Raw genomic sequence first — 22,982 nt, forward strand, 5'->3', positions numbered from 1 at the left:
AGATGGTGTGGTTAATTGAAATCGAACCACCAAAGAACATTGGTATCCATGATCTAGTATTCAAATCCATATAACTGCCTTTACTCTTGACTTTGAAATCAGCTGATTTGCGAAGATGTGTTCACCACTAGACCAACCTGGTGTGTTTCAAATATAGAACATCCCCAAGGCAAACAATCTTCGCCACCAAGCATAACACGGTCACCTCAGAGTGTCGTGGCAGTAGTCTCCTCTGCTCGTCCTATCTGGCCTCTATTCTAGAGGTTCACCCATCGGGGGTCCCCCAGCATCATCAGAGCACATCGACCTCCCCTCTGGACAGCCGATGTGTTCCTCCGCTGGGGGGGGGGCTACCCTTCCCATCCTAACCTACAAGCTCCCGACCCACATTTCGCATGCCAGGGGCTCCCCTGCGACCTTCTCACACCTTGACGGTCCTCCATACCATCATCGGAGAGCATCGACCCACTCACTCTTGCGTGTGTGCAGACCAGTACAGCCTAGGCATTGAGGCTACCTCCCTTGTCCTGCATATCACTACATTTCGCTCCCTTCCTTTTTCTTTTCATCCTTGTCAGATCAAGTCCCTCCCTTCTTCACAGAGTGCGCTGTCTAACATAGCAGTTACTGGCACATTTTCTACATACAACTTAATTGCATCCCCTCCAAAATGTAGAACTTAATTAACTAAACCATACTTGCTTTATTGAACAAAAAAAAAACTTATACATATTTATTAATTTTTATTCACTTTACCCACCAATAAAAAAACAACTAATCTATGATGCAAAAAATGTAATAAAATGAATTAACTCTGAACATAAGAAACAAATGAATTGACACAAACTTATAATTCATACAGTAAAAAAAAAAAAAGGTCCAGATTACCTCTGATTAGTAGTTGGATGAACAGCAGCTGTTCGCGACTGGGAAATAGGACGAATACTGGCAAATGGAGTTTCTGGACCACCACGCCATGGCGTTACAGTGACAGAGTGTTGTATCTGAAACAGCAAATATTACATTACAGCAAACATGTGACAGTAATTATTACAGCAAACATTAGATATAACAGTAAAATAAACTAACCTTGCACAAAAAAAATAACCGACTATATAGTATAAATTTGTTGATCATATAGAAAGACCCAAAAGTAAAAAAAGTGATGAGTTGACACCAGATCTGAGTTCTTGATAGTTCAAAACAACAGCAAAGCATTATATATTAAAGAAGTGTACAGACCAATAGTGTTAAGCAACTACAATACACAACAAAATCCTGTATATATGAGCGCTAACTAGAAAGTAACATACATTTTACTGCTGTTTGCAAAGGAGTGGGAGTTAGCCATCTTGGTGACCACTGATAGCCTGACTTTGTACACAGTGAGCTACATAAAGGACTGCGACTGTCTTGATTTTTTACATGTTTAAAATGTGTGCCACTACAGAAAATCCCAAAAATTTTGAAGTGTGATTGTATTTTAAGATTTCTTTTGGTAAAAAACTACATACCCATTCAGAATTATTGGGAAATATATGATGTTTATGGGAAAAATGCTATGAGTGAAAACCACTCAGATTTATTGGGAAATATTTTATGCTTATGGGAAAAATTCTATGAATGAAGGGAAATATAACGCAATGAGGCAGTGGTGTATGAAATTTAAAAATGTTCATATGTTCACAATGAAACACAATGTGGCCAGCCAAGTGATCTGTCTGATGAACTGAGTCAAACAATTTATAGATTTTTTGGTAAATTCATGGAATGCAATAAACAATAAACACAGAAGTATTGCAAACCTAAAAAAAAACTATGGAGAGCGACCCAAAACAAGTGATATGGCATGTTGATGTATGAGATTTTATCCATTCATGAAAATGGCTGCAAATTGCATATCATACTCAAAAAACTTTGGGAAAGTTTGGATGGGAATTTTTTATCATCCTGTGTACAGCTCAGACCTGGCACTAAGTAATTACCATTTGTTCCCTCACATGAAAAACTGTCTGATAGTGCTTTGATGACAGGGCTCCAGGAAGGTATCACTGAATGACTGAAAAACCAGATGGCAAAATGTTTTGATTAAGAGATACAAAAATTCATGAGTGTCTCAATTTATTTAGAGATAGAAAAGTAGTTTAGAGATGTATTTTTAAATTGTAAATAATTTTTCTTTCAACAGCTGTTACTTTTTTAAGCCAAAATGTAAATTACTTTCTGGATAGTTCTCATACCATATTTAAATAAGTAAACTAGACTAATCTCCCTCTTATCATTCAACAGGGAGACTTCCCTTAATGTTAACTGGAAAAGCCGGGCTGAATGGTCAATTGTGGAGAACTTCATGAAATATTTGGTCCTTCAGCAAGTTGCAGAGGGCGTGTAGGATGAGGAGTTCAAGTTACCCAGGTGGTTAGGGACCACTTGACATTCTCTTGTCGCCAAGATAGGTGCTCCACAGTTTTGTTTTTGTTCTTCTATTTTGTGATTATGTTTATTTCATTCTGTTGGTATAAGGCTACAGCTCAAAATTTAAATATTTTATTTCTACTCAGTTCTGTTCATTTAGAAGTTTGTTTTTGGTTTAGTTTTGTGTTTATTGATAGTAAATTCTTACACCGATAGAAATTTCATTCATGGCAGAAAATGACCTGCAGAAAAGCCCATCATGACTAGATACAGAGGGGGGTTGGCATGGCGACCATAATCGCTACATGATGGGATCTTCCCTTTGGGGTCACGATGTATAGTTCAACAGGACCAGATCAGAGGCAGAATGTGTAAGGAACTCTATGTGAAGCTGCGATGTGAGAATATGAAGGCACTAACCTCACTCCCAAAATCAGACCCGATAGGAGTAAGTTAATGTTTGCATCCTTGAAAAATTTCTTAATTATATTTGATTAACTGAGGAACATATCGGATATTTAAGGGATGAAATTGTCATTGTTGTGAAAACAATTATTTAACAAGTACAAGGATAGAATTTTTAGATGTTTGCTTAAATGAATATATATATTTGAAGTGCAGCCTGATGAATGAATACTTTGTATCATATGAGTTAGGCGCTAGAAACACGCATTTGCGAAATGGTTATATAGTTGAGAGGGTTACAAATTAGAATAGATAATCAAAAATATTTTGGATAAAGTCTATACAAAGGTGATCGCAAAGATGAGGTAAAACATACTACTGATGGAAATGTCTACAGACATTTGCGTTGGTGGCATCCTAACAGAGGCTGAACTGATGACTGTGACATGAAATCAGATTTAGAGGGTCTATAAGATGATCAATGGTAAAGCCCATCAGGGCTAGGAATGAAGGGGGTAATGTGGCAACTGGAATCGTCAAAAGGTGGGTGTCTAAATTAGGTACTAAGTTCAATTTCCTCTGTATATTTTCTTTTCACTCATAGCATACTTTATTAAATTTATTCTGTGCACAACTAAGTTACTTGTAACTTCAAGAATCCATTTCCTAAATGAATAATTTCATTTAAAATACATAATACAAAAAAAAACTATCCTTAGGGTGTGAATGCAATTGTGTTCGAAGGAGAATGTGACTCATACTCGCTGTTTAATATTGGGTGCAGATTATGTCTTGCACATACAGGAGGAAAACTACGAATGGGTGTCAAGCTACAGTACACATCAAGTGGCCATCTTAAGAATTTCACCCTGAATAAATTTAGGTTAATGATTATTAATGATTACTGTTTAGTTTACAAGGTTACTATCACTATTTTTAATTACTATAATTTTATCTGGGTACAAAATCATCACTGGTGGATACTAATGGATAATGTGGATCATGAACTATGAATGATATATTAATTATAACTGACATTATTATCATTGAGGAAGTACATAGTGTTTTCATAAAGAATAAATTAGTAAAAACTCAATTAAAAAATGCAAAATTAAAATTTATTCACAGGTTTACAAGTTGCAATACTGCCCAACAGCCTGCTTATCATTGTTTATTCTCATACGGAATGAACGATAAAAACAGAAAAGATATACTTCAAGCTGTTATTTATTTTCTAATTTTCTAAGTTGTAATTAAAAAAACTATGTCATTTCGGTTTTAAGGGTAATTCCAATAAACAATGATTAACTTCAGAGGCTAAATGAGTAGTTTTCAAAATTACATAGCCATAAAATATAAATTACAGCTTTTAGTAAAAGTGAATATACATATTACAAGAAAAAACTTACTGGTTGTTGTTTTGAACCAGATGATGACGGACCAGCCATAGGTTTTATATTTGCTGTAGGTGGCTCAACATTTGCTTTCTCAGTTAAACCAGAACTGGTTGATGGTTTTGAACCCTAAATTTAAAAAAAAAAATTACAATCAAATAAACCTGTAAAAATAACAAAAAAACCATAGTTCTAAAACTCAAATTACAAACATACCACACAGAATGGGTATATAGAGGAAAAAAAAGTGAAAACTATAACACCTACGGGAAAAATGAAAAGTTACTATACCAAAAGCCATTCAAAGCAAGCATTGTTTCATAAATAAAAAAAATAAAAAAATGAATTACTGGTACCACATTTCTTTAAATAAAAGGAATATTTAACAAATTCCAAAACTTATAATTATTTAATAATCAGGTTATCTAACTGTTTTTCTCTAGATCTGTGGAATAGATTTTATTCAACTGATTATTATATTGATATATATAATTATTAAAAAGAAAAAGCTAACAGAAAGAAAAATTAATCATTTTATTTAAGTAATAAGAATCATAATATATTAAAAAAGCAGGTTTAATGTAGAAATTAAAACAATATAAAACTAATTTATTCTTTATATAGCTGCTGTTTTAAATAAATTTTTAGTATTACAAATGTTTTTGTTTAATACATTACCTGCTGTTTTTCAAGCTGCCTCTGCAAGAGATTAAGTCTCTGTGTCAACAGTTCAAGTTCCCTCGAAAGACGCTCTTTTTCAGACTGAAGCTCAGTCCTTTCTTTTTCTGAACGTCTGGATGATTCATCTAATTGGAAGAAAAAAACCAAAGATGAATGGATAATTTTATCAAGTTAAAGTCAAGCTAAATATTAATTTTAATAGTATATTGAAACAATTACAAATATAAAAACAATAATGAATTGGCTCCATATATGAATCATGAGACCATGCTGATGGTGAGAGGGTTTGAGTGCTCAGTGATACAGCATAGCTGGACCAAAGGTGTAACCATATCTGAGATGTATCTGTTGAGAGCCAGACTAAGGAATGATTCCTGAAAGAGGGCAGCAGTTTTTTCAGTAGTTATTAAGGGTGTAGGTCAGGACGACTTAGATGGCCATATCAACATCTCTCAATCTTCTGAGTACTGTGCAGCTGAAAGCAATGGAAAACTACAGCTGCTTTTTTTCCAAGAAAATGTAACTCTTTGCATTTTCATGTAGTAAAAATAGAGGCATCTCCATCCATTTCATGTAGTAAAGATGGAGGCCTTGGTAAAATATTCCATAGGTAAACTAGTCCCCTGTTCAGGTGGGGACTACTAAGGAAGGGGTCATGGTTACCAGAAAATTAAAAAACAACACTCTACAAGTTGGAGCATGGAATATTAGAAATTTAAAAAAAGTTAGTAGGTTAGAAAATTTATAGAGGGAAATGGATAGATTAAATATAGATGTAGTAGGAAATAGCGAGGCTTGGTGGGAAGAGGAGAACAACTTTCGGTCAGGTGATTTTAGAATAATTAACTCAGCTTCAAATAAAGGGCAAGCAGGAATAGATTTCATAATGAACAAGAAGATAGGGAAGAGAGTAGAGTATTTCACAATGTAGACCGATAGAACCATTGTAAGGAGGATAAAATCAAAACATAAGCAGACAACAATTGTTAATGTATATATACCTACAAGTGCCCATGATGAGGTAGTGTATATACATAGAAATTGAAAAAGCAATTAAACACATAAAAGGGGATGAAAATTTAATAACAGTTGAAGATTGGAATGCAAGCATTGGAAAAGGCAAGGAAAGAAATATTGTGCAAGTTTTGCACTGAAGTATAATTTAGTAATTGCCAACACCTAGTTTAAAAATCATAATAGAAGAATATACACATGGAAAAAGCCAGGTGATACTGCAAGGTATCAGATAAATTATATCATTGTTAAGCAAAGATTTAGAAATCAACTCATCAACTCCAAAGCTTATCCTGGAACAGATATTGATAGTGACCATAATTTAGCGGTAATGAAATGTAGATTGGGATTTAAAAATCTGAAGAAAAGGTGTCAGATGAATTGGTGGAATTTAGAGAAGCTTGAGGAAGAGGAAGTAAAGAGGATTTTTGAGGAGGACATGGCAAGAGGTCTGAATAAAAAAGAAAAGGAAGAATGAAAAAATGTTAAAAAGGAAATTCTTAAATCAACATAAGCGAACTTAGGCAAAACAAAGAGAACTGGTAGAAAATATATCAGAACTTGGATAAATAAGAAAACTTGGATATCAGAAGATATATTGCAGCTGATGGATGAATGTAGAAAATATAAGAACGCTAGTGATGAAGAAAGTAAAAGGAGCTATCACAATTAAGAAATACTATAAACAGGAAGTGCAAACTAGTGAAAGAAGAGAGGATTAAAGTGTTCAGAAGTGGAAAGAGAAATGAACATTGGTAAAATAGATGGAGCATACAGGAAAATTAAAATCTAATGTGTTCAACAACTATATTTATAAATTATAAATTGGTACACCAATATATAATACGAAAGGAAAGGTCGATAAGTGAGTGGAATATATTTTAGTCATATGGAGGAAATGAATTAGAAAATGGTGTTATAGAGGTAGAAGAGGAGTCTAAGAGGATGAAAGGGGGGTAACAATACTTAGATCTGAATGGCAGAAAGGCTTCTGGAATAAACAGAATACCTGCAGAATTAGTGCACAGTGCAGGTGAGGAAGCGATAGATAGATTCCTTAGGCAGAAGGAATAAAGAAGATTTATGGATTCTTACTAAACTATAAAAATGTAATCATAAACTATCAGTAAGAATAATTCTACAGCAATGTGTAAATTATCAGTAACTACCTTTATTACGTTCATAATATTCAAGACGACTACGAGCATCTAATAAATCTTTATTTAATTTGTTTTTCTCTTCGGTTAACTGCATTATTCTCTGGCGTGCATTTTTCAAAAGACCCTTGGCACGTTCCTCTTTATCAGCACTAGAAGCTTTAAGTACGTCGTTCTCTTTTCTCAAAGTATCAGCCTCTGCTTGAGTGGTGCTAACCTATTAAATGTACAGTTCAAAGCATAAATAATTCCCAAATAAAAATATATTACTTAAATTAATACAATAAAGATTAAGTGTTTAGTTTGTTTTTATATGTTAATTTCTTACAATATTATGCAATTTGAAAAATTCTTCCACCAATATTACTAATAATACTTTGTAGTATTCATTAATAATAATAAATTCCAGAGTTACAGCAGCTTGAGAAAACAGTGCAACAAACAAGTAGGGCATTAAAATTAGTCTGAATACAAATAACCTCAAACAATAACAGAACTTTATACACCTTGTAAGTAAAATAAATAATATAGTAAACATTTAACTTTTTTTAATAAATTTTTTTAAATTAAATGTTTTGGTAAACTCCAGAATCAGAAAATAAAATTAGTATCTCTCAAGGAATGATGTTGCTTAGATGAGGCTGATATTAGATACCTAAGTAAGTAGCTTATTACTTGGATATCAAACCCAATATTGTCATGTTAATCAGGGTACTTTTTGCACTATCATAATCTACAGAATATCTTTATAACAGACTATTTCTTCTACTGGTATGGTTTTATTTTTATTTTTTTTTAGTATAATATAGAAAACCATGTGATCAGAATCCTTAATTAGCAATAAAAGTACCATATGTAAATAACTATGATGTGGTAATTGCAACGATGTTCCATTTTTATTTCTGTATGTTATGTGGATGGTCTGGGTAGCTAAAATGGAATTTTATTAAATAATGAATAAGTGATGAATACTAAGCAATTATTTTTTATCGTTTGTCAAAAAACAATGATGATTAGACAATATTTTCATGAGGCAAAGACTTCATCAACCTTTGTGTTCCAAAATGTACAAGTGTACTTGGATTTTCACATTTAAAGTACCTACTTGAAAAAGAAATTAGTAGATAATAAATCAAAGCGTACCTTAAGTAATTGTAACAAAGTATGCGTATGCTTATCTTATTATAAAAAGTAGTACTGACAAATTTTATTTTTTGTGTTTTGGGTGCAAAACCAAGGTTCGTTACTAGTGCCGGAATGGAATGATATTAAAATAAACAAACAAGGTCAACTTCACTAATACTAAATATGAAGGAGACAAACTAAGTAACAGTAATAATGGGTGTGGCACTGGGTTCGGACAAAAAAGAGCGCTGTCATGTGCCGAAGGAACGGAGTGGGGAGAAACAGTTTGTTCTGCTGTAGAGTGTGGTGGTTGTAGTTTCATTAGTCATGAGTATGTGGCCCATGGAACAACATATTTATACCGAATGGCATACATTGAAAATAAGTTGATTATCTATGTGCAACAAAGTTTTTGATGTAAGTTCAACATATCTCCTTTAGGTTAAGTGCCTTCACACAATGTTATCTTAAATTCTAAATGACTGGCAGCGTTTTAAATTTTTATAAAGGAACAGTGAGGAAAACTATGAGAACACTGGAAAACATAGGGAGCCAGGTAAGCATAAAAAAGTCCACATTGTTCCGCAAGATTGTTGAACTTCGGATTTTATTCTTACAAAATACAGATTGTTCTGAATGATTGAACTGAATGATTTAACATCAAAATTGCAGTTTTACAACTGATTTCACCAGGTACTGTATGCAAATCCTGACTTGTTGGACTAGCTGATGTCAGATGACGCACACGCACATTTTCATTTGTCCAGTTACGTGAATAAACAAAACTGAAGAGCAACCTCAAAGAACCCATGAAATAAGTTGCACAGTGAAAAGGTGACTGTGTGGTGTGGTGTATCTAATTCTGCATACTTGGTCCTTTCTTCTTTAAAGAAAACGATGCAATTGTAACACTCATGTCTTTACATTATGTTGATATGCTCAGCGATTTCTCACTTGTGAAATTACAGCATTTAGGATTGCAAAACAATGACTTATGGTTTCAACAAGATGGTGCTACAAGCCACACTTCGCGAATAATGATGGTTGTTTGAAAGAACATGTTTCCAGGTTGACTGATTTCTCATCTGGCTGGCACAGTTCCCAAATTTAACAGCGTCTGACTTCTTGTGGGGATTTCTGAAGTCAAGGGTTTTCAATAACAAACCTACAACATTACTGCAGTTGAAAAACAACACTGAAAAGGAAATCTCAGTCATTGATGTGGACGTGTTGCAGAGTGATGTATCGTGTATGTGACCCCGTAATGCTCTGAAAAGGCAGTGGCCATTCAGTGATCTTCAAAATTTAAGAAATAATGTATTAGTTTAATAAACATTAACCTTTTGAATAAGTTTCTGTCAATTTCATTCATTACACTTAATTTGGTTTATATATAATTTTGCATATAAATGGGTCGAAACCCAGTGCCGCACCCATTATAAAAATAACTAAGAACTATTGCCTAAGAAAAAAACTTACCTGATCACTGAGTTCTTTCAGTTTTTCAGCTTGAGAAGTTTCTGCTTCACGTCGACCTTCTTCTCTAAGTCGTTCCTGAGCCTCTGTACTCATTTCCCCAGTATTACTTTCCTTATTTTCTTCTATTGTTCTTGACAATTCTTCATATCGTACTTTATATTTTTTAGCTATCTGCCGTATCTAAAAATATAGAAAACTAAAATAACTTATATGCAAAAATTAAATAATACTGCATATGTAACAGTAATTTTATAATTTAAACTTGAACCATTTTAAACTGCTGAATATGAAAACCACTGGCTATTACAAAATTTAACTCTGCATATCAGCAATAACAAGTTTTCAATAAAATGTGATTTTTGATCAAGTCAGAAAACTTTTTCCAACAATAATCACAAAAAAGAAAAATGCTTGAACATATTAAATATTAGTCAATACTGAAAAGTTATTTCAATTAAATTAAAATGAAAACTATAAAAAGAGTACAAATACAGATTCAAATATAATACTTGTAACCTCACATGCAAACAACAACATATAACTTCACTTTTCTCACCACTCACATCGTCAGTAAGAACTTGGATTTTGAACAATTCACTCAAGTAAAGTATTTTTTATATCTATAGCCTATTGGTACATTAATAATGCATTATTATAGAAGTCGGTAATTAGTGCTAATCAAGACATAAAAAATGAGACTGACTAAGAGAATTTTCCTACATAATTCATGAAAAAACATGAAAAGAATAACACATGCAAATAGAAAGCTTGTAGTTTCTTCTTTACAACAAACAATACACTAACACTTTGGATGTAATGTTTAGGATTAAACTACTACTTTTTTCCTAAATAACTACTTTAACAAAAGTCGGTTTGAGCTTCCACGAGGTGCGCCTGGATATACCCAGAAAAAAGTAGGAGAAATTTGTTTGGTGAACTGAATCTAAACAAACTTCTCAGCTTCATTTATCATCAAAATCACACCTCATTAGATCACATCTAGAGTTAGTTGTTAACTCAGGACCTAATTCTACCACAAGTAACTCCTTGACAGACAACAATGAAAGGTCTTACGGAATACTCCACCAGCAACACCAGAGATCAGAGAAGGCAGCATTCAAATACAGGATGGGCTGCCAGTTAGAAGATAACATGCGACTGAAGTACTGGAATGCTCCAGCACTACACACATGAACAAGAAAAATCAAACCAAAGCAAATCACCTACATTTCCATACCCAATATAAACTCATTCATGCAAACTTGTAAAAAAAAATAATAAGTGGTGTAATGGACCAACACAAAATTCTCATCATGGGTTTGCAGGAAATAAACACCAACCAGGACACCATGGAATCTCAAGGATAAAGGCTCCACAAAGGTATGCCAGGGAAGGAGTGATGAAAAATGTACCATAGTTTGGAATAGGCTTTTTAGTCAGCCTGAAAATAAAACTCTATAAAGCTCTCTAGCAACTCAAAAATAAAACTCTCTAGCAACTAAAATAATTTTTTTAATATATGAAAGAAATATTACCTGAATTTCTTTATTTCGAATTTCACTCAAAGTTTTCTCCTGGACAGTAACATTTTGAGTTAATTTAGTTAGCTGTTCATCTTTTTGTTTATTATTTTCCTTTGCCTCATTCAACTGAGTTGCCAGTTGATTTAATTCATTTCTAAGTGCAGTTATTTCTTCAGTCTGAGTTTGTTGTTGCTGTTTTAACTGAGCAAGCTATAAAAAAATTAATAAAATTTCAAATTCATACAAACAGAATCATCCACTCTAGTATTACTCTGTTTCAAAGTATAGTTCTTATTTAAAAGACCATTCAGTTCATCATCTGATATTTATTACAAGGACTGTTTTGTTTTCAATCTCCAATGGGCTATAAAAAAGACACTGACACAATGATTTTATTATTAAAAGTTGAGTAGTACCTAACTTATTTTTCTAAATAGTTGTGAAAACATATGAGGCATTTGTTGTATCGCATACCAGCTTTCTGATGCCTTCTTCTGTAAAGAAGTTTGCCACCAGTGAGTTAAGGCACATTTTGAAGTTTCACCTTGAAACAGCTGAAAATCACTAGTGCTAGGTCTGGACAGTGGATGGTCAAAATCTTTCCACTATAACTGTTTGATAAGGTCACGTCACGTTGGCACAGAGCGGTCATGGATCAAAACCATGCCAATTGAGAGCACACCTCTCTTCATTTGTTCTGGATTACTCTGTGGAGGTGATGTAAACTTCCTTTGTTACTGTTGTCCTCTGCTCCAGAGGACAACAGTAACTTTCCTTGCAACAACAGTTCCTTTCCTGTTGCTCAGTGTCTGTTTGAACTTTTTTGGCTTGTTTGGAGGACTGTGCATCCACTCCTAAGACTGTTATTTGGTTTCTGGATTGTCATACTGGATCCAAGTCTCATCGCCAGTAATGATAAGACTTTAAAACTCTTCTCACTCATTATTGTAATGCGTGAGAAACATTAAGGCTGATGCCATTCACTGTGTTTTGTGATCACTCAACATTTTTAGGACCCAACATCCACACAGTTTCTGGTGTTCTAGGCCTTTATTCACAATTAAAGAGAAGACCTTGAAATTTCTGCAGAAAGTTCACTTAACGTAAACCTCCATTTTTCACGGACAAAATCATCAACACATTCAACTAGGCGTACAGTAGTGACAGACTTGCATCCTTGCCCACCTTCGTCATAGACGTCCCGTACAGTAGTGACAGACTTGCATCCTTGCCCACCTTCGTCATAGACGTCCCCATTTGCCATTCTTTAAATTTCCTACACCATTCCTGAACACTACCAACACTCAAAGTTTTCACCATAGTCGAGGCTCATTCTGCAATGGATTTCAGCAGCGCCACAACCTGCTGCTTGCAGAAAAAGCATCACACTTTGCAGGAGCATTGATCATAGCACCCATGCTCAATTGCCCATAGCTCACTCAAGACTGATGCAATGGAGCCAGAAATGGCAGAAATTGTAGTGGGGAGGAGGCAAAATAGCATGACATGCAGACCTGGCTCCTATCTATCTCTGGTTTACTTAGATGCACAATTGGAAGTTGAAAAAAAAAACAGCCCTTAATACTTTATGAAAATCAGGAATTCTATTCTGAGAATACCAAAAAAAGATATAAAAGTAAACAACAAGAATTGTCAAAATATTTGTTAGTATACATTACCATATTATAGACTACAAGCCAACTGGTATGCAACTATTAATGAATATCTAAAATCTTAAGTAAATTAATTTTTGAGATACAGAGATGTTCTTAGAACACAAAATACTTCTTTTATTCTATAGAATAGAAATTCTATGCAGCAATGTACATTACTTTAACTTTATAATATAATTAATTACATGCTTCATTCTTAAAAAAAATTAGACATGGCTAATTTTTTTCATGTAATGGTAAGCTCAGAATAGACTACGTAGTTCTAGTTGAACATTTTTCAGTTACCATTTGTTCACGATTCTAATTAATAATAAATTCTCACTAAATGAACTTCAAATTTAAAAACATACATGATCATTGTCACTTGACAAAAAATGATACTATTTACAGTATCAGTGACTACATAAACAAATCATATCATGGATACTAAATAATTGCCACAATACTCATTAACAGATAAATGTATTACCTGTTCATCTAATTTTGTCTTTTCAGTGCGCATTGATCTAATTTCTTCTTTTTCTGTATTTAGTTGCTTTTGCAGATTTTCTTTTTCCATAACCAACCTTTTAAAATCTTCTGGACTGTTTTTATTAGACCTTTCAAGAAGCACATTCGACCGTTGTTTCCACCTAAAAAGAAAAACTACTATTAATATTTAAGAGAGAGGAGAGGAAAAGATCATAGTTGAAATCAGTTGACTGTGCTGTGCTACTTACAATGCTAATATAATTCATTTACTGAATCCTAAAAGAAGTTGGATAAAATTTCTATTACATGGAGATAACTAAATGATTCTTATCATTTACTAACAATGATTAACAAGACAAAGATTCCTATCAGTATAATCAGTGCCGTTATGTACTGTACTGAACTCTACTTCAAGAGATATCTGTGTTCAATCACATTTAAATGGTATTTTGCTATTCTGCACAGCAAACAGTTTTGACCTGGATGGCGAGTGAAGGGTTAATGTTTGGTGTGTTAAAAGAGGAGAAACCAACTTGATTAGTTCCTCTACTCTGTTCTGTCATCAGTACAGTCATGAGCGAGCAAGAGGTTCTGTCGTCTGTTGCACAATGTGTAATCAGTTTTTAACTAATGAAAGCATTAAACGTGCAGAAATTTTAAATCATTTAAAGGTAGTTTGGAGAAACTACACTGTCCCAGAACAGAGTGTATATGTGGGCCAAACAATTTAAGGGGGGGAGAAAAAGTGTAGAAAACTAAGATCATGATCCGACATCCAAGGTCAAGTCTCACGCTGTCAACATCAGTGCCGTTCGAGAGCTCATCAAAAGTAATCGCCAATTCACTGTTGAATCTCTGCTCAATCCATTATCACTGATCATCTTGGCTTTAGAAAAATTAGTGCTTGATGAGTTCTGAAGTTGTTGACCGAAAATCAAAAATAGGTGTCAGGTAGGAGATCTGTGAGACTTCTGAATCAATTTCAGCAAGAAGGGAACAATTTTTTAAAAATTGTTCTCATCACATGTGATGAGACACGGGTCCATCGTTACACTCCAAAGCCAAAAATGTTGAGCAAGGAGTGGCGAAGCAAGAATGAGGGCTGCCCAGTGACTGTAAAAACCTCTCTGTGATTCAGAAAATGACTCAGTGTTTTATTCATTGATTTTCTGCATAATCAATGCACAGCGAATGCAACTTACGATTGTCAGCTGCTACTGTCAACAAAAGCCACCTACCAAAACAAACGATGGGGTATGCCTATCAGAGATGTTATCCTTCTCCATAACAATGCCACACCACACACAGTGATTTTGACAAGGGATAAATTGGGAAAAATGCACTGGGAAACCTTCAATCACCCTTCCTACAGTCCAGATTTGTCCCCTGTGACTATTTGTATCCTAGAAAGAATCACTTGGAGGGGAACGATTCGAAAACAATGAAGATGTCAAGAAACATGTGCACAATTGTTGACAATTCTTCCTCAATTTTTTTATGAGCAAAGAATATTCAAGCTTCCAAATAGTTGGCAAAAGTATTTAGATTGTGCAGGAGACTATACAGAGAAGTGATGAAGGTATCAATTGAGTATATTATTAATCAATATATTTATTAAAAAAATTACCGTTCATATTTGATTCACCTTCTATGCACAATTTTGTCCTTAATTTCTTACAATAATTTCACAAATTCTGTGAATACCATTCTGAATAAAAAAAAAGTGCGTAATTACATTAAAACTTGTTAATTTTCTTTTTACAAACATGTTTAACTCTTCCAATATTGTTTCCTGCAGAGAAAGTTGCTTTATAATTTCACAACTGCTTCTACACTTTTTTGGAGAAACCTTTTTTAGAATAGACACATTAGAAGAAAATGTGCATATTATGACTCCGTAAGATGTAATATGCAAGAAACTACATATACATATACATTTTATTTCTTTTAAAAAATTGTTAAATCTGATCATTTTTATATTCTAATTACTTGTTTTCAATTATACTATTTTAAAAATATAATTAGAATAAGTTACCTTTACATTAGCTATTAAAATTAAATAAAACATCTTTTAAACATCAATTCTAAGAAAAAATATAATGAATGACAACTGGATATTGTTCTCAACAATTGAAAGGCAGCTGATAAAAATTAAGATTATAATGGTTAAGAAAAAATACATCTTAACATTATTAATCAGCTGATTCAAACTGAACAAAATTATAAAATCTTTTTGGATTAAATAATTTTAGTATTTTATAAGATTATAATCAAATATACTTACATTCATTCTTCTCTAATAATCTAAGATTATAGAACTATTTTAGTAAACTGAAGAAAAATATTTTTCTGGACCACAGATCGTCCAGAATTGAGCAAATTTTGACTATTTAGAATAGTTATCTAATCTAATGTTATTCAAAACAATTGATTATTCAATTATTTTAACTTTATTTAATTTATTATTTAATACAGAATTTTTCAAATTAACAGTTGTATAGTGTCACTGTTATTATTTTTAAAATCACTTTTATAAATAAAAATTAGAACATAAACAATATAAACGTAAACAACAATATAAACAATTTTATTTATAAAGTAATTAAAATTAAATGTAACCAAATTTACAGTAAATATTTATTTTTTTATATAAAAAACTTTTATATCTTCATGAAGTGATTTAAATTTAATTCAAACTGAACCTATTTTGTAGTGATATGAAATATTCTGTCTTTTAAATTCTCAGAATTACCTTCTGGCCTCCCTATAACTTGATAATTAATCATACAAGTCAATTTTTATCTTCTTAACTTAATATCAGCAGACAGCAATGCAGCTCGGATGTCAACAGGACCACAGTATATGTACGCACTGGTACAAGTGTCACTCCCGCCACACAGATGACTGCGCAGTTCTCCACCATAGTGGTGCTGTGGCCCCACCACTCTCAGGCTTCAATAAAAGCGCCTGCACAAGAGTAAATTTTCAATTCACTCTTCTTCTCAGAAGTTCCCTGGCCACATCTGGAAAATGCCAACATCCCCACCAGAGCAGCAGGCCTAGCCTGGCCAGCCCAATGAGGGAGCCGCTGGATGCAGATGTTACTTTCCCACACCAGCTTGCTGGGCTTCAATCGCCCTGGCTGGTGGGCTCAGCAGCAGGAACCAGCCCAGTGTGGGATCGCTTGTGGAGAACTGCCTCAGCTGCACCGGCGAAAGACAACTGATGCCGACCCGACATTGCGGGACGCTGGAGGCCACCACTGCACTGCCATGCTGTAGTGGGGACCAAAATGCCGCTGAGGGTAAGCCTGGTCTGATTTCAATGGACGAGCCACAACTCCCCAACTACAGCCAAGTCGACTGCACCAGAGACCAGCTTCCAGACCCAGCAGCTCTTCTCAGAGCTACCACAAGGTTATAAATTACAACGAGCCATCGAAGCCAATCAATGACATAAATGGCCCTTTTCAGGGCTACCACAAGGTTATTAATTACAATGAGCCGTCGAAGCCAATTTACAACAACAGCCCTTCTCAGGGCTACTATAAGGTTGCCACATGCTGTTGAAGCCATTCAACAACAATCTTTTAACATTTTCAGCAATATAACTTACTATGTTAAATTCTTTTATCTAATCAATACAATAAATACTATCCTAACAGAAGAATAAATTGAATAAACTAATTTTTCATTACCTAATGCCCTCCTAAGATTTTCTATGTGCTCTAGCTGCCCTATATACATTTTCTGAAACAAACTGAACTTTTACCATATTTTCCTGAACTTTTACCATATTTTCCTATTTCCCATCATGTACAATTTTCAACTCCTGCTCTGTGCACTTTTCAAAAGATTATTTTTGGCCAATATCCATAAAATTTTATCTAAATTTACCACTAAAGCAGTTACTTTCATCCAATGTTAAAGAGATTATCCTGATTAGTGACAAACTCTTCCAACCAAGACCACCTACCACAACTTACAACACTCAACTATCAAATCAACATATTCATATTCACAGAACAACAATCCCCATACCTTCCTCTCAACACTGATGGTTTCACACAAAAATTCTTCTTTCCAAAGACATCTTACACCCAAATCCAGTTATAAGTAACTTATCTTTGATTAGATTTTAAGTTTCTGAAACATGTGACAGAATGGCTGTCATAACGATAGCTTAAATCAATAATAAACCTCTGCCTTTAGGACTTAATGCTGCATTAAGTATAATTGAACAACTATCAGTAATCCTTATGCCATGGCTATTGCGGGTAATGCAGCCTGTCAATATTTAATTTCATGTAACTATTTATGTACACTATATGGTATTAAAAATCAATATATACTTCAGAATTTGTAACATTTAAACTGGCAATAGCACTAACAGACATTTATTATTCTATTAGCTGTAGGTCTGATAGAAGGATTTTGTTCTCTATGGATTTTATATACATCATTTCTAACTTACATCAAGTTCTACATAATTAAGTATTTTCATAAATATATATCAATTACCTGGCACTTTCAGTTTTAAGTGCTGTATTTTCTGTGGTTAATTGGTCAACTTGTCCTAATAATTTGGTTATACGCTCCTGGTTTGTTCTCACAACTTGGTTTTCAATCTTTTCAATTTGTTTTTCTAACTCTGTAACACGTGTTGTTAATTTTTTATTTTCTTCTCGGAGTAATTGGTTAGTGTCAATTACAGTATTCAATGTTTCCACCTTAAAAGAAAATACACAAGTGAACAGTTATATTTAAAACAATTTCAATCATAAGTGTAGTTTTGTTACACTTAACAAAAAACATCATCAAAATCTGAGGCGTTACTTATTTGTAGAAATATTTTTAGGAGAAATTCATGTTATAAATTAAACTAAACCTTGCATTTTTTTACACATTATTCTATTACAAACATATGTTCAAGGATTTATAATTTATATGATTATTAAGGAAAAACACAAAAATATGAATTCTACATCCATCTGTTTAACATACTAAATTAAAACCTGTTCTTCTCTGCATAAGATAGTTGTTTAAACTATTAATTTGTTATTTGTATGTGTGCAAGTGTAAGCGAGTGAAGAGGCTAAAAATCCTATTTTAATATGCCCTCTCTTTTTATGTTTTTGCCCTTTTGTTTATGTTTTACACCCATTTCTTTTTATTTATGCAATTTCAGCTTTCAAAACTTTAATAAAGAATTCCAAAAACCATGCTATATTTTGGTGATGGCTGACAAGCAAAGCCTTTTAAAACATAATAAATAGGAGTTACATTGTTACAGCAGTAATTAATTTGATAATTTTTTATTTTTATAATTTCTATTAAATCATCAGTCAAAATTTATAAATGACTATATGTTTAATTGGTTCCTTGTTTACGTAACAAGGGGAAATAAAAAAAATTTTTAAATTAATGAACTGCATGTTATCACGAAAACATGAAAAAGAGCGTATTAGAGTTTTCAGTCTCTTCACTCACTCACACACAAATAATTAATTGTTTAATGCAGAGAAGAACAGGTTTTAATTTAGTAAGTAGGTTTTTACAAAATAAGCAAATTTAGGTGTCATACTGTAAACTGATATTAAATTATAATTACACTGATATTAATGAAAGGTAAATTAATTACTATATTACGTTTATAGAAGATAGAATTCCATAATTTTGCTGAGTTTTAGCAATCATCTTAACATTTATTAGATAACCTACATTCAGAAAATAGTTTTCAATACTTACATTATACAGAATGAATCAATCGCGCAGAAGATTGCAAGCTAGGTTTAACAAGAGGGTAATTTTGTGATGCAAAGTAAATATATTATACTGCTACTTTATTTGTATTACTTTTTAATTATTGCTTTTATATGAATAGGTTTAATGAGAGGTAACAGATACATGAGCAAATTAAGAATTTATTAGCTGTTTATAAATTATAAATTCATCCTCCATTACTTACTAATAGAAAAATCAATAAAGAAAGCAGAAAACAGATTTTAAATTTTTGTTAATATAAAGAATCAATGCACTAAAATATTTTTAAATTATTCTTTACTTTAAACAAATGCATACTAACGAAAACTTCAATTAGAAAATAACTAAAAATAAAGACTGGTAATTACATATGACACAGAATGAGATAATATAGTTAAGTATAAAACTAGGTTTTAATATATTGTACTAGAAATTAAGATTTTTATTTGCTAGTAAATCCAGAAAGGTTGATTTCTGGTAAGATTTTGGTAATCACCCCACCACTTAAATATTATTCCAGTTGCAAATCTAGAGCAACAGTCCAAGCAGGTCCACTATCTCATTTAAAAGCTAATCTTTGCACAAGTTCATCTACCACAATTCTCTGCTTCTTTTTTCTTAAATGCAGTTTATGTTAGAAGAAATTAAATAAAAATACTACATAATTACACAGCTCAGTTTAAATTAAAAGTTACTCTTTTAGCAGAAGCAAACAGTAATAGAGAAGCTGGGCCCGGTTTGATGCAGAAGGGAAAAAAGCTGACAAAACACAGTCGTAGGACTTTCCTGTCACAGAGCTTTTTTCTGATGCATAACTTATACACACAACTTAATTTAAAATATTTATCATTTTATTTAAATACAATATTTTTTGTTTATTCAATGATTCTAACAAAAGCACGAGCGCATACCGTACTTCATTCATGCAGGTGTGGTGGTACTAGCAATTTAAGATCCTTTAAATAAATTTTTATACTTTGAATATTAATTTATTCAATTCTACTGACCACCAGTGACTTCACAACATAGCTGACGACTACACCAATAGTCCGGCTATTAAGTAGGGTGTGGAGTGTGTAAGGGAGGGGGGCGACTGGGTTAAGACACTACTTTGATGGGGAACAAATTTGTGGATCCAGCAAGATGCTAATAGAAAAAACTACAACAAATAAGACCCACTGTACTACCTTCTACGTTTTAAAACTATTAATATTTTGGAGTTAGGTGCAATTTAGCAAAAAGATTTTTACACAAAATTTTTTATAATTGTTCACAAAAATATTTTTTTAAGAATTGCAATAAAAAAAACACACTTTGTATTGCCTTCTATAACTCTTTAAAATTAAAACCATTTTTAGGAATGGGAGCGAAATTTTGCAAAAAAGTCTTTTACAGAAGTTGTTTAATATTCACAAAATTATAAAAAAAAATAATAACCTTAAGTATGGTATGCAAACGTGCTTTTGTTAGAACCATTGAATTAAATAAACAAAAAGTATTGCATTTAAATAAAAGACAAACATTTTAAATTAATTATAAAAAATCTGGAGACAATTTTGTCTTTCCCCCTGTAACCCCCACCCACTGACCTTTTGAATTGAACATTTAATAGCATCAATGTACCTACTATAGAAATATTATAGCCAAGTTTGGTGAAAAGTCTGTCAAAGTAGTTATAAGATAAGGTGATTTACATGCCAACATATATAATACACATATGCACATTTAGTCATGAAAGTTTTAATGCCATTATTTGGTTTTCTGGGGGTCCTTAGGAGTCAATTGGTCAAGATTCGATGAAAACCAGTTGTGCCCAATTTTAACCCATCACCATACTTTTCCCTTCTCCATAGCTACAGCAGCTATATAGACAGGAAAGTAAAACACTATTCATTACCTTTCAAAAAACAGAGGTTTAAACATCAGCAACTTTTATAGAAATTTGAATATCTAAAATTCAAAAGATTAATAACAGATTACATTCATGAACTAAGAAATTATTGAACGATTTCAATTTCATACAAGATTCAAATTACTCCACAAAAGCTGACCAAAAATACAGATCTAAACACTTAAGTTAAACCAGGATTCTACAGAGTACTTCATGAGATGTTAACAATTCATCCTTATGATATAAAAGTCTTTATATCATAAGGATGTTCTTTTGAACATCTATCAAAAGAATACACAGATGAAATGACAAGCTTCTATAGATTAATACAACATGCAAGAGACAAAATACATTAACTTTCATAAATCGAAATTGCTTATCACTTGTACCTATACAGTATAGAAACCATACTTAATATTAAAGAAGTCATAAAAAAAATTAAAGAGAAAAAATCAGTGAATATTAAACAAAGGTAATTGTAATAAAGGCATGCAGAAAGGATAATTAACTGAGGATGCATAATGGCAAACAATATTCAAATAAACCTGGTTATTACAAATTAGGAAGAATGGAGAAGCACACCTTAAACATTCCTAAAAATAAAATGCGTACAAAAACATAATAAAAATACCTCAAAAAGGTACTATTTTAACAGACCTTCCTCATTAATTCACTATGTTTAGTAACTGTAACATTTTCAATATCTTGTCTGCTACGTTCTTCATTCAAAGTGCGATTAACTTCTTCCAGTTGATGAGTGAGAACTTCAACTTGAGATTTCAAGTTCAAATTCTCTTCTCTTAATGTTTCTAATTGACTAACGGCATGATTCTTTTCATTACGAAGATATTTCATAACTTTCATCAACTGATCAGTACCCTGAATTTCACTTTCACTTAAAGACATTTCGCCCAGTGAAGAATCATTGCCCTATCACAAAAAAATGCATTATTACGTATTACTAAAAAAAGGTTTTATTTAGAACAAAAGCAAAAATAAAATAGTTATTCAACCAACCTATATTAGAGGGAAACTGAAGACACAATTTTAATTATTGTTAATGAGTAAGTGTCAGGCACTACAAGAAGAAATAAATCTTGTATATATTTCAAAGGTTAAATTTCAATTCTACAAATATAAAAATTTTTTAATGTTTCAAAGAAAACCTCTAACAAAAAATTTTCAAAGCAAAATATAATAGTAATTTTTAACTTAATTTTCATTTCACATACGCGCATGCGCGCACACACACCACACACATTCAAAGATTCATGTAAATATTATTCATCTTGTTACAAAATCAACTTCTGATCACCTCATTATATATTATTTATATAATATAATGAAATTATACAGTGTCCTGGGAGGTTTCTGCTAAACTCCAGAGACGTATTTCTCTCATTAAAATAATGAAAAAAGTTCAGATAAATATGGATCTGAAAACACACTATTAGCAAGTTACAGCTATTGGAAGATTTCACCCCAATTTCTCCTCCTCTGCTGAAATGAAGCCCTACAGACTAAGAAGGTAAATTAAAGGGTGATTTAGTGAATTCTTATGGTGTTTGACCTGAAAAAGTTTTAAAGGTGGGGTCCCAGAACTGTATCCCCATTATTTTCTACAAAATAATGTTAATAAATATAACAATTGGCTTGAAAAACGTTTTTTTAGTTTTGGCGTAAAATAACTTGTTATCAATACACAAATAAAACTTATTGGTTAAATTGATAAAGAATTTAATTCGAGAAAATTGAAGTAAATAAGTCAATAAAAAAAAATAGTGCAGGAAAATAATATATTCTTTAATGCTGAACAATATGTACCAATATGGAAAATACTTAAGTACAATTTTACATAAAATGACAGCCTTCTGTTATTCTTATATTACATCAACTGTTCAAAATGTCCATCATTAACCCGAAAGCACATTACTACAGCACAGTGAATTACAGATGAGATAGAATTTTCTAACACTCTTGGGTTGTTTTTGA

At 32.5% G+C, this 22,982-nt stretch overlaps 1 protein-coding gene across 4 annotated transcripts in view; it reads right to left on the reverse strand.

Annotated features, from left to right (window-relative positions):
• The window catches only part of Mgtor (nuclear basket protein megator), a 122,720-nt gene that overhangs the window by 41,567 nt on the left and 58,171 nt on the right, over positions 1-22,982 (reverse strand). For all 4 annotated transcript variants that reach the window (XM_075368199.1, XM_075368201.1, XM_075368200.1 and 1 more), the window contains exons 19-27: positions 21,648-21,920; positions 17,858-18,066; positions 13,336-13,498; positions 11,206-11,403; positions 9,671-9,850; positions 7,079-7,283; positions 4,893-5,020; positions 4,230-4,343; positions 889-1,004 (exon numbers count right to left, since the gene is read on the reverse strand). In XM_075368199.1, the coding sequence (XP_075224314.1) occupies positions 889-1,004; positions 4,230-4,343; positions 4,893-5,020; positions 7,079-7,283; positions 9,671-9,850; positions 11,206-11,403; positions 13,336-13,498; positions 17,858-18,066; positions 21,648-21,920 (1,586 nt within the window). The remainder of the gene's footprint in view (positions 1-888; positions 1,005-4,229; positions 4,344-4,892; positions 5,021-7,078; positions 7,284-9,670; positions 9,851-11,205; positions 11,404-13,335; positions 13,499-17,857; positions 18,067-21,647; positions 21,921-22,982) is intronic.

Source organism: Lycorma delicatula, chromosome 6, assembly GCF_047948215.1.
Source record: "Lycorma delicatula isolate Av1 chromosome 6, ASM4794821v1, whole genome shotgun sequence".
NCBI classification, from domain to species: Eukaryota; Metazoa; Arthropoda; class Insecta; order Hemiptera; family Fulgoridae; genus Lycorma; species Lycorma delicatula.